Source organism: Ascaphus truei, chromosome 16 (genome assembly GCF_040206685.1).
Source record: "Ascaphus truei isolate aAscTru1 chromosome 16, aAscTru1.hap1, whole genome shotgun sequence".
In the NCBI taxonomy this organism is placed as follows: Eukaryota; Metazoa; Chordata; class Amphibia; order Anura; family Ascaphidae; genus Ascaphus; species Ascaphus truei.
In genome coordinates, this window is record NC_134498.1 from 38,677,951 (window position 1) to 38,696,849 (window position 18,899).

General features: G+C 41.7%; 1 protein-coding gene across 2 annotated transcripts in view; it reads right to left on the reverse strand.

Moving 5' to 3' along the window:
• MCF2 (MCF.2 cell line derived transforming sequence) overlaps positions 1-18,899 on the reverse strand; it is a 64,256-nt gene that overhangs the window by 13,440 nt on the left and 31,917 nt on the right. For both annotated transcript variants that reach the window (XR_012788403.1, XM_075573249.1), the window contains exons 7-17: positions 18,672-18,821; positions 18,054-18,178; positions 14,968-15,082; positions 12,091-12,207; positions 11,336-11,527; positions 8,925-9,116; positions 7,038-7,209; positions 6,175-6,263; positions 4,267-4,355; positions 3,830-3,896; positions 349-464 (exon numbers count right to left, since the gene is read on the reverse strand). Coding sequence is in view for 1 of the 2 variants with exons in the window: in XM_075573249.1 (XP_075429364.1) it covers positions 349-464; positions 3,830-3,896; positions 4,267-4,355; positions 6,175-6,263; positions 7,038-7,209; positions 8,925-9,116; positions 11,336-11,527; positions 12,091-12,207; positions 14,968-15,082; positions 18,054-18,178; positions 18,672-18,821 (1,424 nt within the window). In the remaining variant the exon portion in view is untranslated. The remainder of the gene's footprint in view (positions 1-348; positions 465-3,829; positions 3,897-4,266; positions 4,356-6,174; positions 6,264-7,037; positions 7,210-8,924; positions 9,117-11,335; positions 11,528-12,090; positions 12,208-14,967; positions 15,083-18,053; positions 18,179-18,671; positions 18,822-18,899) is intronic.

Consider the following 18,899-nt stretch of genomic DNA (forward strand, 5'->3'; position numbering starts at 1 on the left):
TTCACATCATATTTGCATGAACTCTTACCTGGGGTAGGCAAGTGAAACAATACATTAATTGAATATATATTATACTACAACCATTGTAATGTTCTTGATGAATTTAAAATGACCTCCTACATATACAATTGTCTATAACATCAATAGCCAACTAGCCTCATATTTTTCTATGCAGCCATTATCAGATATGGCCAAGAGGAGGAACAAATAGAATGTTAACAAAACAAAGAACAATGGTGCTGATAAATGTTTGTACCAAGCCCTTCAGAGCTCATAAGCTTTGTAGTATGGATCTGTTTTCCCCTTCATATTATTGTCACAGATTAATATTTGTAGGTGATCCCTTACTTGTTGTGGAATTCATATATCTCTGGCATGTTCCCAAACAGAATGTTCTTTGTCTTTCTCAGTGAGGGTGGCATGAAACGGGTCATCGCTGGGTTCATCATTTCAGATCGGTATCCCTGTAGATGAAAACCCCAACGCGTTTAACCTGATACATTAGCCACGGGAAATCCATTTCAACGGAGATTAAAAGTAACACACTGCAAAAGGTTAATTCAAAGCCATTGCTCTGTGACACAAAATAAACAAGCAGAATTGAAAGATAAAGTATATTTCCACAGAGTAAATAACCTGTTACGATCAAGCAGCCGCACAGCAAAGCCTGTGTCACATACACGGAGACAAGCTCGACGTACTTCTGCTCATTGTTCTTCAAAATCATTCTTTTGATTTATTATGTGCATTTCAGCATCCCACAGGGAAAATGCGGATCTTGTTGAAAAATAATGGATGGATTATATAGTCATGCTTTGTATCTCCAAAAGAGAAAGCATTACAGTTAAGGATTGTTATAGGCATTAATAATAATAATAACTTTATTTCATATAATGCTTTGCTCCCAATGGGACTCAAAGCGCGTCACAATTACAGTATAGCGTATATAGTCATGCTTTGTATCTCCAAAAGAGAAAGCATTACAGTTAAGGATTGTTATAGGCATTAATAATAATAATAACTTTATTTCATATAATGCTTTGCTCCCAATGGGACTCAAAGCGCGTCACAATTACAGTATAGCGCGCGGTACGCAGCACATAGGAATGTTACAGACACAGCCCCTGCACAGAGGAGATTACAATCTATGTTTTTGGTGCCTGTGATAAAGTGACTTGCCCAAGGTCACAAGGAGCCGACACCAGGAATTTAACTAGGTTCCCCTGATACAAACTCAGCTTCATTGTTTACAGTCAGTGTCATTACTCACTGAGCCGCTCCTTCTCCCTGCCTAAGCCATTCCTCTAATGCTGGTGTGCCAGCGTTCAGCCCTCATAGTCTACTGTACAAATAGATCAGGTGTTTAGAGCTATGCATATCTAATTACCTAGTGACAATTAAGGCAGGGATAATTAGTTAGGTTTGTGTAAGTCACTAAAATCTTAAAAATCAGCAAGCTGGTAGCCTTAAAGAACTGAGCAGGCTCAGCTCCACCACCCCTGAAATGAGAACACTGCATATTACAGCCTATGCAACTGTAATTATGCAAATGTTACATAGTTTGTGCCATTCCACGTAGCAACAAAGGAGGGACAGCGAGTATGATACCTTTTATTGGACCAACACGTAACCTCATGAGGTTCGAAAGCTTGTGAGGAGGAGAGTGAGCAAGGAGGGGGGAGGGAGAGAGAGCGAAAAGGGGGAGAGAGAGCGCAAGGAGGGGGGAGAGAGAGAGAGCGCGAGGGGGGGGAGAGAGAGCGCGAGGAGGGGGAGAGAGAGAGCGCAAGGAGGGGGGAGAGAGAGAGCGCAAGGAGGGGGGAGAGAGAGCGAGGATGAGGAGAGAGAATGAGCAAGGAGCAAGGATAGAGAGAGTGAGCGAGGAAAGGAGAGAGAGAGTGAGCGGGGAGGGGAGAGAGTGAGCAAAGAAGGGGATAGAGTGAGCAAGGAGGGGGGAGAGAGAGCGAGGAGAGGGGAAATAGTGAGCGAGGACGGGGAGTGAGCGAGGAGGGGGGAAGAGTGAGCAAGGAGGGGGGAGACAGAGTGATCAAGGAGGGGGAGAGACTGAGCGAGGAGGGGGGAGAGAGCGAGGAGGGGGAGCAAACAAGGTGGGGGGAGAGAACGGGAGGAGGGGAGCAAGTGAGGAGTGGGGCAGCAAACAAGGAAGGGGGAGAAAACGAGGAGGGGTGAAGAGGGTGAGTGATGAGGGGGGAGAGAGCGAGCGAGCGAGAGAGTGAGAGTGCGGATGAGAGAATGAAAGAAACTGGAGGGTGTAAGTGAGAGAGGGAGGAATTGAGTGACAAAGAGGGATTGTAAGAGTGGGGGGGATTGAGTGATAGAGAGGGAATGTAAGAGAGGGAGGGGGAGAGAGAGGAGAAGAGTGAGAGAGATGGGGGAGTGAGCGACAGATGGGGACAAATACATGGGGGAGGTGAGTGCAAGAGACGGGCGAGTGTAATAAGGGGAGATAAATAGAGGGCGGTTAGAGAGCAAGGAAATGTGCAAAGGAAGGGGGGAGGAAAAAAATGAGGGAGTGGCTTGCAAGGCTGCCAGCATCGGAGGCCCCGGTGAAACCTCTAGTCCAGGGAGCCTTGCACACGATACTTTATGGTGGCTGATAAAATATGGGAACACTGCGACTTTAAATCTTTTTGGCAAGTATTTAAACATCTGATACATAGAAGGCGGATATTTTCTATTTCAGGTTAGTGTAAAAATGATCAACATAGATAACAAATATTATCAATACAGGACTACAAACTAAGCAAATGTGCCAGTCAAGTTATATACTGTATACCTAAAGTCCTTTCTAAACAATCACCAATATGCTAACTATTCTTAGTACAGTGTACAACACCAAGAACAAACAACACGTGAATAGAATGTATTTCACAGAGGTGCACACGCAGGATCCCTTCCCAAAAAAGGGAGCACAATGAGAAAAGCCTAATCACCGTGTGACCGAGGAATGTGAGCATGGATCGGCGGAGAAAATAAAGCAGATCGACGTGGAAGTGGAAAATAGCACAGGTTATTGGGCAGACTACAGTATTATCTTTTATTTGTATGGCGCACACATATTCCACAGTGTAGTAACATGTGGGAGGAAGGACAATGACAGTGTATGACAAGAGTACGGTTAAGGCAAACTGAGACTTAAGGAAGGAGGGTCCCTACCCCCACAATTTAGAAGAGGAGTGGCCAACTCTAGTCCTCAAGGGCCACTGTTCTGACTCAAGCTCACTGTGGCAAGTGAGTAGAGGCAGGTAGCGTAACCCAATCCCTTATATCAAGCAAGGGAATCTTCTTATTTGCTGAAGTGTTTCTTTTTGGGCAACAACGATGGCTGCTGGATCTAAAAGGAAAGCATGCTGGTCTGGACGAACAGGAAATACAATTAGACAGTGCCAACTAGCAGGGGAATGAAGGAGCAGACCATCTTACTGAGAAATGCAGGGGGGGCTGCCATGGCAACTGGCTGAGAAGCCAACAAGAAAGTTACATTTGTTGCAACAATACACTGAGGAGTGTTAGCAGACTCAGAACAGGGAAAATGTGCAATCTGGTTCCAGGACAGACACCAACAGGTCAGGTTTTAAAGATAGCCCTGCTTCAGCACAGGTGGATCAATCAGTGGCTCAGTCTTTGACAAAGCCACTGATTGAGCCACCTGTGCTGAAGCAGGGATAACCTTTAAACCTTACCTGCTGGTGGCCCTTGAGAACTGGAGTTGGCCACTCCTGCTCTAGAAGAAGGGGAATAAAGACAGTTTGTCCGCACAGGGTGTGGCTAGTCTGCAAGGTGCAGAGGAGCTTTAATTACACGTTCTTACCAACAGAACAGTATACAGCTCTTCTACATAAATCCTTTCAGTTTCTATTAGCTCATGGATGACATGTCTGGAATAAAAACATAAAATATACAGATTTAATTGAAATTCAAATCCAAAGATTAAGCAGCCCCAACAATATTACCGAACAGGACAACTAAAAAGCAAGCACAGTTGTGGGAGAAGCTATTAAAATGTACCATAAAAATATAAAAGTTGAACCCTTAACTGGGCAAAATTGTACTCATGGCAGTGTGAAGTTAAAACAAAGACAAGCATAAATATTTTAAATCATATTTGATTGAAAAGAAAAAGAAAAGCTATCAAAACCCCCTCTTCTAAATGCTTTAAATACATTATGTACTGTATATCTGTATTTCATCTTATACGTCCCAGAAGTACCTCGACCGGAGAACAAATTATAAGCATAAAATAAATACCCTTTAAGTACATCCAGGCTGTCCTCACTCTCCGAAATAAAAAATTGCACAGAGTTCCTTTTCTCTTGATAATCGTGCATTACTTCGATCTGAAATGCAAAGTGGGGTCACAGTTTGTACTGAAGCAATACTTCTGCAAAGCCCAAGAACAATCTCAACACCAAAAGAGAGCGCATATACTGGTCTTTGAATGGTGGTTGATTCTCGCTTCCTTAGGCCGAGCTAAAACGACACGCTTGCTTGCGAGACTGCGAGCGATTACCATGCCGCGCAGCTGTAGCACAAGCGATCTCTGCCCACAGTGTTTCAGGCGATCGGGGGGCGTGCTGGGTGCGTGGCTATAACATCACAGAGCTGGTTCGCCGTGATTGGCTGAACCGCTCACGTGACGCGGCAGCCGCCTGAAAAGACGAAATGTTTTGTCTCCTCAAAATGCTGCAGCGTCAACGAGCTAGTTCGCCAGCAGGCGCGCAGGCCCTAGGTTTACACATATGCCAAACAGCGCAAGTATGTCTGTCGTGCATGTGCACACACGCAGCAACTCGTGCAGGGTGAGCTCGGCCTTACTCGGGGGACCCAGTATCAACGCAGAGAAACGTTTGTGTTGATGATGTGCTCTGTACTTTGGAGCAGAGTTGTGGAATATGTAAGAGCAGTTTCTTCCGACTGAAGCAGAATTTGAAACGTAGGATTTTTTAAGGCAAATAAAAGGGAAAAAGAATGGGACACAGAATGTAATACATCTCATTATCACACCATGTAACTCCTTCCCCAGCTCCTCCTACTGACTCTCCCCAACTTGCAAGATGGGGCAGATAGGGCAAAATTGGAGCAGAATGCTTTGATACACAGACCCCAATGGGGGGGGGGGGTTGGGTTTAATCACATAATAAAATGGTTGCCATCACTTGCCATCACTTTATTGGGACACTGCAGTAATTCAGGCTGTTCCCAAGAGATAGGAAAAGTGCTTAAAAACAAGAATTACAGTAATGGATGTACTACACATACACTACTATAGGGAAATTAAATGCATACATATATACCTTATGTAAACCTCACCTATTTAAGATATTTGTATAAAGCATGCATTACGTAATGACACAGATGCTACAGCAGGGGGCGGGCAACTCCAGTCTTCAATGGCCATCAACAGGTCAGGTTTTTAGGACATCAATGCTTCAGCACCAATCAGTCCCTGCTTCAGCACAGGTGGCTTAATCAGAGCCTCAGTTTTCGACTGAGCCACTGATGGAGCCCCCTGTGCTGAAGCAGGAATGTCCTGAAAACCTGACCTGTTGGTGGCCCTTGAGGACTGGAGTTGCCCACCCCTGTGCTAGACGAAGGAATATTGGATAACTAGTTGTCTATATGGTATTAGAATAGAATTAGAACGCTGATGAGACACAGTCCCGAAATCGTGTCCAGTCTCTCTTTAATCAGGAAGTTTTAATGCTATTATTCGCTTAAAAAAAAAAAAGAGGTGCAAACGCAAATAGGATCAAGGGCTGATTGGAGGGGCTGCTATCCAGCTCCAGTGCTTTGTCCCAGGGTGGTCTAAATGCGCGTCGCAAAGATGCCTTTGATATATAAAAGCAATCTTCACTATATTTGTTTTGTCTTTTCTATGTGGGATCCCCCTCCCCTTCTCTTTTAACCCTCGTGGAATTCGCTATGGATGTATGAAGAGGCGATCTAGAGGTCCTTCTGAGTTGGTTACTCTATATAACCCCACTGCCTGATTTATACATGGAACATGTGAGTGGAACAGTCACAGAAACTCCTATTCGTATTTAAATTGTGTATACTGTATTGTATTATTCGCTTAAACCTGTCGTACAATAAAATATCCTTCTGATGGAGTTAGGAAGCTCGGCATTCACAGTGCATGCAGACGTTAAGTGTTACCTTACGGGAAGTTTGCATTTTCTTTGCTGTCCTTTTCCCAGACAAAGATATGTCAAAAGAGAACTTCAAACTTGAATTGAAATCCATACCTTTGTTACAGAATCAAGAAAAGAATCATGACTTTGAATGTGTTTATTTCTGAATGTAAAATACAAATCATAAAGCATAATAAAAGCCAAATTCATAGTCAGATGGTATATTATATATATTTGTTGTGTGTGTGTATAAATATACATATGTGAATATATCTGAATGGGTACTTAATTTACTGTACTGTACTTGATTTATTATGATTGCATCCTATATCTCATTAATTTATTTACCAACATATGCTTTTAGCAAATAATCAACATATATGAAATCGCGAAAGAAAAATGAGCGGAATGTAAAACTGCTACATTGTGAATGGATTTCTCATGCCCAGAACCAGAATCTCTGCATTTTAAACAGTGTGTGATTATTTCGATGCAGCAGCAGGTTCTGGGTGCACGTTGTATTCTCTGTACCGTATTTCCTAGAGGGGTTGTCATTTATTATAACAATATCATCATAATCTGTCTTATCTCCTGTCCCTGACCCACACTCGCTCCTACAACCATTGTGCCAATAAGTGCTGCCTATTGCACTTACTCCCTCACCCGTGGTCTCTGGAAGTTTCCCAACATACCACTTAGATTGTAAGCTCTCCGGGGCAGGGATTTCCTTGACTATTGTCTGATCTGGGTTTGAGTCAATTATTGTATTATAAATCCCTTTACTGTATTGTCTCTTTTGCAAAAGCGCAGAGTACCCCTTGGACGCTGTGTAAATAAAGGTATACATACATCATTTCATACATAACGCAGAAGCAAATTCCAATTTACCGTGCCGGGGGGAGAAGAGGGGTGATTTGGCTCTGGGCGGGTTTTCTGGTCTCGGAGCCACTAACTGGACTGGTCTTACGTGCTTATCAGCTAATTTCTTCAGACAAGTCTGTCTGTTATCGAACAGAACTCGGACATTTTCAATCTTGATGTGAACGGCTTGAATTTGAGTCTGTGAATGAATTCCAAAATAATGAAATCAATGCTCCTGTTTCCTACCAAGACCCATATGTGCTGTAAAGCTGTGTGCCCCGTGTTAAAGAACAATTTAACTCCATTTAAATGAATGGACTAAAAAAAACACATTTCCAGCTTAGAGGTGAGAATCAGTGTTTAAAATGGGAATGGCAGTAATTTGTACCGAATAATAATTTAAGTGGTGAAAAAAGGCTGTCCTGTACTACAAAAGGTCAAGTGTAGCCACTACAATAATTATGCAACCACATTTAAGAATATTAGGATTAAAAGTATAGTTTCTTAAAACCGAACCGTGGTTCAGCATACAGAAATCAGTTTCCAACTTTGAGAATCTCTATTGTGGAAATGGTACTCTGCCCTGACCTATAATAATAATACAGTATGCAGGACTTTCCAAATATGCTAATAATGCTGACATCTAAACACTCCCTTTGGCAGAAGCTGAGAAATTTGTTAGAATCTGGGCACCACATGAATCAAAACCTCAAGAGGGTTCCTTAAGAAATACTGCACAGCTGCAGCTTAATCCTGTTTTTAGCTGAAGAGTTATGCCAAAAATGGGTTTAAACTGCCAATGACGAAATGTAATTTCAATGCATTCATCCTTTTTTTTTGCAGTCATTAGCTGCTTTGTGCTGTTCTGTTACTACAATATTTAAATATACTTTATTATATTTACTAAACACTCAGAAATATTCAAAATCGCTCAATATGTTGCTTCTAGGGATAACACTATAAAATATAATAATAATAATAGCATGTTTTTGTATAGCGCTGCTAGTTATACGTAGTGCTTTACAGAGACATTTTGCAGGCACAGGTCCCTGCCCCGTGGAGCTTACAATCTATGTTTTTGGTGCCTGAGGCACAGGGAGATAAAGTGACATGCCCAAGGTCACAAGGAGCCGACACCAGGAATTGAACCAGGCTCCCCTGGTGCTCTCAGTGCCAGTCAATGTCTTTTACTTACTGAGCCACTCCCTCATGTATAATGTAAAGTTAAAGACATTTTAGTTTTAGTTCAACAAAGCTGTGTGTTCTGTAACTTCCAGTTGGGCGAGCTACATATTGCACTATATACAGTACAGTACTGTATATACAGTATATTTCTCATAGGAATGATAAGTATTTTGTCTATTTTCTAGAGGTTCTCTCTGTTGACAGACACACCAGGACAGAAAACAAATGAACGGGTTAATTTCAAGTCATATGAGAGATCATATTAATTTACTATTTCTTGTAAAAAAAAAAGTGTATATTGACATCAACCTTTTCAATGAAGTCCGTGCCCGCAACACAGTTCAGAGCTTTGAAGGATATTGTAGCATTAGAAATGTGCGAATTGGGTGCAATCCAGTTAGCAAATATGAATTATTACATTGTACAATTTGGCTAAATGTTCGCAAATTTTTTTAGAAATAAAAATATAGAAAATGGTGAAATTGACAATCTTGCCCATTTATTGTTAACATTTTGAAGAAATGGTGAAATATCACTATTTTATTTTTTATATTAAGTTACCATTATTTTCTCACAAGTTTATTAAAAAGAGGAAAATCAAAAAATCTTTTAAAGTTTGCAAAAAACTAGCAAATTTTGCGAACTTGTGCAAACTTTCTCGCACTTCCGGTTGGTGGTTAAAGAACAAATGTAATCCTGAAGTCACACTTTATCGTTCTTAATAAATACCTTTATCTCATCAGTTAAAATTGACTCATATTCATACTCAAGGATGTGTGGGTCATGGTGCAGGTAGAGAGTGGAGCTTTCAAGGAACCTCTCTATATCCTGAAGAGCTTTTTGGGCTCCCTCTTTGGACTGGCATTTGTCCATTTGCTGGTTAGCTAGAAAATAAGCCCCCTTATCGCAGCATTCATGGGCCTAGAAAGAAAAACACGAGAGCTTAACAAGCTATACGAAAATGTGACGAGTTATAGTCAGGTTTTATCAATCAATGTGGGGGGGGGGGCAGATACGTTTGGTCACACTTGTTCAATATCAATTCTCACTTGTCATCTCATTTTCTAGCGTTGTTTTTGGTTGGGCCTTTTTTTCATAGTGCTGTAAAAACCCTTACATGAAGTGAAATGAAATAAGGCAAATCCAGTTTGCATTTAATTAGATTAGTGTTTTTATTAACCTTTTTTTTGGTTAAGGAACCCCATAGTTATATTGTGAAATTCTGCGAAACTCCAACACTCTCTAATAGCGCGCCTGAGATCAGATGCATTGTAAGGAACCCCAACCCTGTCTAATAGCGCGCCTGAGATCAGATGCATTGTAAGGAACCCCAACCCTCTCTAATAGCGTGTCTGAGGTCAGATGCATTGTATGGAACCCCAACCCTCTCTAATAGCGTGTCTCAGATCAGATGCATTGTAAGGAACCCTAACCCTCTCTAATAGCGTGTCTGAGATCAGATGCATTGTAAGGAACCCTAACCCTCTCTAATAGCGTGTCTGAGATCAGATGCATTGTAAGGAACCCTAACCCTCTCTAACAGCGTGTCTGAGATCAGATGCATTGTAAGGAACCCTAACCTTCTCTAATAGCGTGTCTGAGATCAGATGCATTGTAAGGAACCCTAACCCTCTCTAATAGCGCGTCTGAGATCAGATGCATTGTAAGGAACCCTAACCCTCTCTAATAGCTGTGTGCGGAACGTTGGCTGGAATCCTGGGAGTAGAAGGGTTTGACTAGGAATCTGGCATTGTTGGAGCTTTCCCCAATCGTGGTCTCCGTAGAAGTTTGTGAAAACAAGCTAAATAAAAAACAGGAGTGTCGTTTTTTGGTCAGACAACTTGGGGGTAGTTCAGCCCATCTTTATTTATCTGATTGTACTGGGCAGCAAGAAGGGCAGAGGCCAGGTAGTTTTACCTGGAATGGCCTAAACGAGGGTAAGGTGGAGAGGCGTTAAGGGCTTATTATGGTCATAGTTGTTTCCAGAAATTATGGAGATCAGGCGTGTAAGTGTGGATTCAGTAATTATCGTAGTCCACGCAGGGTGAATGATTTGGGCCGGTAGAAGATGGTTCAATTAATCAACAGGATTAAATATGATTTGTCAAGATGTTTGGAACGGTTTAAAGATGTGGTCTTGGTTTGGTCCGAAATTGTAGTGTAGATGTGAGTTATGGTTTGGGTACTGACCTGGCTGGGTTTGGGAAGGGATTCCCAACGGTATAGCCTTGCGACATGCGTAGAGCCAACATTTGTTTATGTTACAGTTTTTATATGCCCACTAGGCAGTTATGCCAATGGCTGGCTTTGGGAGTGAAATCATGTGCTACCGATGATGGACACTATAGGAACAGATCGCTAAGGAGAAGGTAAGAGGCCCTCCACCACATCCCTGCACCAAGTCCTGCCTTGTATTATGGACATGGCAGCATCCAATGACAAAGACTGTGAGTGAGGAGGAGCCTTTAAGAGGGGCTGGTAGAGCATGCAGGGGCAGAACTGCTAGAGTCTGAGGGATCCCAGGACTGACCATGGTGACTGAGGCCTGAAGAGAGTACGGTCAGCCAAACAACGGGGGCCCAGCAGAGCGCCCATCGGAGAGCAGTCAGATGCACGGACACCATCAGAGGGGATCCTCCATGGTCGCAGTAGTACAGGCCTGCTACACTGCTACAGTAAATAAGAGCTCCAACGGTGTGGCAGCACCCTTACATAGGCCTTCAGACCCAGGATTGTGTGGCCATAGGGAAAGACATTGACACACACCCTCACAGCGCTTATTGGCGAGTGTTAGGTTTTCTATGTAACATGAATGTTGTTAATGATCCTTCTGCTGAAGATGATAATGTACTCGATTAGCCAGTTCTAATTACTTTATAAATAGCATTGAAATATAAACATTGCTGTAGTCTGCCACCCTTTTGTCACACCTAAGACTAGAGGGGAATAACGTATAAGAGTAGGAGTACTCAGGCCCCCACCTCAGCAGTAGGTAAGCCGGTGGGATTACATATGGTATAATATGAACACATTGATGAGGCAATTCTGCTATTTATGGTACATGTCATTTCGATAAATGTAAGAGATTAGCATCAGGCTATAGAACATGCATTTTTATATATACAAAAGATAGTATATACCTGCTGCAGTTGGATGTGTAGTTCAAGTGTCTTGGACAGCCGAGCGTGCTTTCTTTTTATTTCATCAGACAAGCTATCTGACATATGCCTCAGTTCATTGCATTGTTGGCAGATTAGATTAAGTGCATAATGATGATTTGTTGTTAGCTGGTGACCATGTAAAATGACCATTTGAGACCTTCCTATTAAATCCTGTTAAACAAAGACAAGAGTCCGTCTTAAAAGGGCCGTCTCAATTCTATTGAAGAAAAGTTAACTTCACATAAGTTCATGTAACGTCACTCTTTTACCCACCATAACTTCTTTAATGTGTGGTTGAAACCTATCCCAGGTTCACATTGCAAAGCCAGTATAACTAACCTCACACTGATCAGACCCAAAATGTCAAAACTGCTGTCTGTGAGTAGGTTTACTGGCTCTGCACTTCTGTAACCCAGGCTCTGCTGAAAAGTGGTGTAATGCGGCAGGCATAAGCTTATAGGGGTCCATGTTAAAATGGACATGAACTAAAAGGTGACACTGTGTGCTCATTTGCATATCATTTCCCAGAATCCCCGGCTGCAGTGGAAGCACTGTATGCTAAGAGATCATTGGGAAAAGCAGTGTTACAGATCTGTCTGAGACATGCGAACGTGCTCACAAGGGATATTTTTATTTGCTGTACATATGTCCAGACAAGCAAATAACAGAAATCTTTCATTCATGACCCAAAAAGGATGTTATTAATATAGTTATGAATATAAAATCAAACTCACCTGTGACCGTTCATCTAGACTACTCAAATCCATTAGCCTTTGCTTTACTTCAGAAAGATTATCTCCTGCATCTGGAAGTTTTACTTGTTGGACCAAATATTCCGTTGTATTCTTCAGCTATAAAAAAAAAAAAGATATATTTAAGAGTTAACACTTTCAATACATTATGGGGTAGATACAGATTGCGGTAAATCAGGGCTACTAACGTGACGTAACCTAAAAAGGTAACATCCATTAATTTCTTGAGTTTAACGGTTATCCACAAAGCTAAATATATGCAAAACTAACGCCCGTTAGTGTTCCCATTAGCACAGGCTTAACCCCATGGGAAGTTAGTTCCCAAAAACAGACAGCAAGGTACTGGAGCAAGCCATAGGAGACCCATCAGGATTCCTGTAGGACCCCCCGAATAGTCGGATCACTTCCTAAATGGTTCCGGTGAGATGAGGGGGGCCAGGTCCCACAACTACCTAAGCAACCGAGTCAGAAAACATCCAACCAAGTGTTAACAATGGGCACTGATGGAAGAAAAGTATTTGTGTATGTTCTTGAATGAAAACCATGTACAAAATGTCAAGATATATCTGAGCGGTCTCTGTGTTTGGGGACACGAATAAATGACAGTTGTACTATGAAAATTGCTAGCGCCCATTATTTAACATCCTTGCTGTCATGATAATGTCATGAGGTATTATGTATTTTAATCCATTTGGTGTTTAAGGGGTTAATGAGCTACAGTTTGAAGTTAAAAATACAATATATATTGGGTTTATGACAAGCCCAGGCATGTCAAGGGTGGGTGCTGGGTTTCAAACAGAACTTAACTGGTGGGTTATCATGTATGGCTCACTTAAAAGGGCCAGATGGGTTGCATGTTGCTGATAGTGTCTAGATAAGGGCAGGTGTGGGAATAAAATATGGCCCCTTTGACAACTGTTCTAAACACGATTCTTATACAGCTAAGCTTCAAAGCATTCTCTGCAGGGGGTTTATGGATGACCAGGGGCATGGCTACAGAAGGGGTCCAACCAAAAGTGACTTTATTAAAAATGAGAATATCCTGTGATGTCATCACCTCTGCATAATAAAAGTAACAAATCTGTAACAGTGTCACCGAGGGACACATTCTGACCACACACTGCATGTTTAAGAGATAACAAGGGACATATATTAATTTATCACTTCAATTTAGGATTAAGATGGTCATATTTCTTTATTTATAAAATATTTTTACCAGGAAGTAATACATTGAGAGTTACCTCTCGTTTTCAAGTATGTCCTGGGCACAGAGTAAAACAAATAATACATGGTTACAAATACAGTTACATAAATGAGCAGGGTATACATTATATACAAGACATTGCGTGCACAGTTAAAGAAAATATATATTATGAGCGTATGAAACAGTTACAGACCAGGTTAAAATGTGAGACAGCCTTAGACTTGCCACATCCACATTGAGTGCCCGAATGTATTGATGTGACTCATGTGTGTATAAGTGTTAGTTAAGGAAAGTTATGAGTACATTTAGATATTGAGACAAGATTCAATTGTCTGTTATAAAACCGTAAATCTCACAACTGATTTACGACAGGGGTTGGGTTTATGTGGCTTACATGGGAAGAATATATATAAGCCAGAGCAAATATTATGAAGATCAGATCTTAACAGAGGGCTATTTGGGACCAAATACATGAGCTCTCATATTCTGAACCAGTAGCCTATCTGGGGAAAATCTATGGCATTGGGTAATGTATAAGTTTTCTTTTATGTTTTACCCTTTTATTTTAAGAAGCTGTTCTGCATTTATTTTTAATTGTATGTTTTCATAATCCTTTTTCTGTAACCTAAGCACTGTGTGTGTATGTATGTATGTATATATATATATATATATATATATATATATATATGTGTAATGCTTTGGGCTCCGAATGAACTGTTGCACACTCTGGAGAGAGTATTTATGTTTTCAGACATGTTTAGCTGCAACAGATTTTTAGTGTGTTAAAGTGCATAGTTTTTTTCTATAATACATAGGGACCTGGGGCCCTCGCAAATTAATTTGACATCCCTTTTTTGAATACCCCAGGTGGTGGAAGTGTATAGATATAACTGCAATTGAGTAAGTGGTTAATATTAACTCACTGGAGGTATCTTGCGCAGGCAAAAAGGTGAGTTTGCTAGAATAGTCGTGTGTATAAACACTGGTTTCATATCTAAGTCATGTGCCCACTTGTGTGCTGTTCATGATGGTGGTACTGTATATTGGGACAGATTTAGGGGAGATGCTAACTCATTTGAGGGACCTTTGCGAAGGTGAAGAGTGGGGCAGCTTGCCAGTTGTGTATTAACCCTTGTCATGAAAAGGACATATTGTCCATTTGAGGGACCTCTGTGGTGGTGAAAAGTGGGAGCACTTGCGAGCGTGAGCATTAACCCTTGTCCCATATGCAGGCCATGTGCTCGCCCAAGTACCAGCACCCCGAGTCAAAATAAACTATGCCGAGTACTCATATACACACCACACCGATGTAACTGCCATAGAAAGCGGGGCAGGAAGGGTTACATGTATAAAATTGAAAAAGGTGAAGTTAAAGTGTCTTGGGATTTTGCTAGGAGTTATATCCAATATTCTGGAATATCCAACAATCCGGCACCATTCAAGTCCCAATGTATGTTTATGTGTGTGTCGAAAATGTTTAGTACACTGTATATAATATTCATTTGTTCCAAGATTTTAATCCATATGATTTTATACAATACTATAGTTCTGTTTGATCTTATTTCTAAGTCCCTATAACATTAAAGTAATTGTAATTAAACTGAATTCCATCAATATCCTATTAAACTTAAGCATGCAGCAAGTCCTTACCGTACCTCTTGGAAATTTTGCTCAAACTTCAACAGTTCTAAATATTGCTCCATTTTCAGCTGGTGCTTCTCCCAAAACCCATCAAATGCCGTTTCCATTTCATGTAACTGGGCCAGCAACCTTAAGAAAATGTTAACATATAAAGAGAGACCATGGTGGCAGCATTACAGTATTTATCAAGGGCACCCAATGTCATTTTCCATGAGTGCTGCAGGAATCTGCAAACCAATATTTGGCAAAGTATTGTTCTTCACTACATAACAGACGAGGACGTTTAAAAGCAGTGATTCTGACATTTGCCATTTTGAAATACATTAAAAGAATAGAAAACTGTTGTAAGTCGTCTCAGAACCATTATTAATTACTCTGACACAGTAGGAGGGAGCAAGCTATGACAAAGGATACACAAACCTCCGGTCACTCTTCGATTTGTCACTGCAATCTGTGTGTGTGTGTAATACCGTATTCTGTACTGCTGCCATGTTGTGATTGGTTAATGTTACTTACAATATTTAGATTGTAAGCTCTCCGGGGCAGGAATTTCCTTTCCTATTGTCTGACTTTGTTGCGCTTATTATATTCTATTATATTTCCTTGTTTGGCGTTCTCTCTTTTGTAAAGTGCCGATTACACTATATAAATTAAGATACACATACAATACGTGTGTCTTTATCAGATTTAATAATATATACGTTGCTTTTGAAACTTCACCTGTCTCTTCTTAGAAAGTCACAGGATGAAGGGACCAGTGCGGTTTCTCTATACACCATTACATACAGCAGCAGTGCGCAAACTGGGGGGCGCTAGATTTTCTGGGGTGGCGCAGCAGTTATAGAGGTCCAGCGCTCTCCCCCCAGGAATTTTAATTAAATGCCGGGGGACCACGCGAGGCCTCTGTAACACACTTACCTTCCCTTCAGCGACGCGTCGTCCTGGTAACCCGGCGTCAAATGATGCCACGGGGTCACGTGCCATCACGTTATCATGGCAACGTGATGTCACACTACCTAGTGTGTCATTTGGCACCGGGGTCGAGAGTGGGGGGGGGGGGAGTGCGTGCGAGGCGCTGAGAAGAGCAGGCAGGGGTGCACACAGGGAAAAGTTTGCGCTACCCTATGTAGGGTATGTAGAACTGCCGTGTTAGTATGTTAAAAATGAATACAAACTTACAATATATTTGCTGTTAGTCACAGACTATAAGGGCTCATTACAACCATTCAATTCAGTGTTGGAGTCACTGGTTCATTTACTGCACGAATCGTTTCTTGCTATTTAATATCTCACGACAAATACATTAATTTTTTTTTCTATTCACTCCAAGTGCCTAACATCTCATTTCATCTCCTTCTACAACTTGTCAACGTTATATTGTTATCTGTAAACCCTGTCTCTCTCACACTCCTTCTTGTAAACAATATGAACCTGCCTCAGTAACTTCCTATAATGCAGAATGGGACTTTCAAAAGGGAAATGCCAAGGACTTGCTTCAAAATGAATTGGTTTAACATAATAATACAAGTCGAATCTTACCTTTTTTTTCACTGTTGGAACTATTCATGGTTATATTGGATGTGTACAAATACACACAGTCCCTGCAAGCTCAGAACCACTATACTCGAGGTCGGCAACCCCTTTCGTCAATGGCGAATTGGCCATGAAAGTGTGGCGAATTTGAGTTTGCCAGCTCCCACAGTAAAAAAACTTTTTCCTGATGGCGTGTGCTGGTTCCGGTTTCTGAATGATTCAACGAAGGGAACAAGCAGCAGGTGATAGTGCTGAGGTGAGTGACGCAGCAGCAGGTGATAGTGCTGAGGTGAGTGACGCAGCAACAGGTGATAGTGCTGAGGTGAGGGAAGTAGCAGCAGGTGATAGTGCTGAGGTGAGTGACGCAGCAACAGGTGATAGTGTTGAGATGAGTGACACAGCAGCAGGTAATAGTGCTGAGGTGAGTGACACAGTAGCAGGTGATAGTGCTGAGGTGAGTGACACAGCAGCAGGTGATAGTGCTGAGGTGAGTGACACAGCAGCAGGTGATAGCGCTGAGGTGAGTGACACAGCAGGAGGTGATAGTGCTGAGGTGAGTGACACAGCAGGAGGTGATAGTGCTGAGGTGAGTGACACAGCAGCAGGTGATAGTGCTGAGGTGAGTGACACAGCAGCAGGTGATAGTGCTGAGGTGAGTGACACAGCAGCAGGTGATAGTGCTGAGGTGAGTGACACAGCAGGAGGTGATAGTGCTGAGGTGAGTGACACAGCAGGAGGTGATAGTGCTGAGGTGAGTGACACAGCAGGAGGTGATAGTGCTGAGGTGAGGGACGCAGCAGCAGGTGATAGTGCTGAGGTGAGTGACACAGCAGGAGGTGATAGTGCTGAGGTGAGGGACGCAGCAGCAGGTGATAGTGCTGAGGTGAGGGACACAGCAGGAGGTGATAGTGCTGAGGTGAGGGACGCAGCAGCAGGTGATAGTGCTGAGGTGAGGGACGCAGCAGCAGGTGATAGTGCTGAGGGGAGTGAAGCAGCAGCAGCGGGTGATGGTGATGCTGCTTCTGGTCTTTTCTTAAATATTGTACATGAGGTCACAATCTCAGCAGCACTCCTTTTGGCACAAATATACATGGTGTGGTGGGTTCGGGTTCTGAGTTTGCAGGGGCTTATGCATGTTTGTAAATTTCAAATAGTAACAATTTTTTTGAGGTCTGTGACCCCCTCCTCCCTGGTTTTACGCTCCCTCATACCACTTTTAAATAGCATATCTTGTTATGCACCTGTGTATGACCCGTCTATTAAGACAGTTCTCCCTCCTTTAGAGAGGTTATGAGAGCGTTTGCAGGAAGTGTTAGGACTTGCAAAAAGGGGGGATACCATGGCATTGTTTGCCAGCTTATAATGCTTTGGCCAAAAAAATTACCTAAATGACCCTCACTTATGTAAAGAAACACTGATCAGTATTTAACAATATCATTTGTAATATTGGATATAGCACTGAGGCTTCTTCTCTGTTGTTATATTGGATGTAGCACTGAGGCTTCTTCTCTGTTGTTATATTGGATGTAGCACTGAGGCTTCTTCTCTGTTGTTATATTGGATGTACCTGTTCACAGTTTCGCAGTCTGTGTGTTTCACACAGATCTGTTCTTCATCCGCCGAACTGGAGCTCGGCCGTTCAAGATTGTTCAGAAGTAAGTCAGCCTCTTTCAATACTAATGTAATCTCTCCCTATACAAAAATCAGAGAGAATGGGGTTTATGAGTCACTTAAAACTTACATTGGGAACAGCGCATACAGCTCTGAAAATAGGAGTTTTGTTATTACTGTAAATCAATGCTCTTTTAAAGAATTTCAGAGATCTATCTGTATGAATATAGGTAATTATGTATATTTTTATTTATATAATGCTCAGCACTTTTAAAAGAGACAATACAGTAGAGGGAATAATAATGTAACAAGTTATACAAATAGACACATAATAAACAGAAAAATCAGCATTAACTAATACAATTATAACTGTGCTAAAACATAAGAAAATATAAATCTAAGTATATAAATATAAAATAAAGATGCTTTGGTTCAGTAGAGGATAGCGCTCTTTGGTTTTTATCTTAAACCCCAGTCATTTTCTCTAGAACTACAGCATGTGTATGAAAAAGTAAGGCTACTGCTGGTCGATGTGTTACAGTAATCTGTCAACATAAAATCCAATTGCACATACCTTCAACTGGCAATATTTCTCAGTGCGATTTGCTAGAATATGCTCAATTGAATACATGTCGCTGGGTAACTCTGTCTCAGCCAACTCTGTGCCGAAAGACTGCAGCATCTGAGCGATTTCCTTCACCGTAAGCGCAAAGCTTTCGATAGCCTGGTTGGAATTCGAAGAAAGGGGGAAAAAAATGACGGAAGAAATAGATAAACCAAAATTGTTTTGCCTTTATTTTCT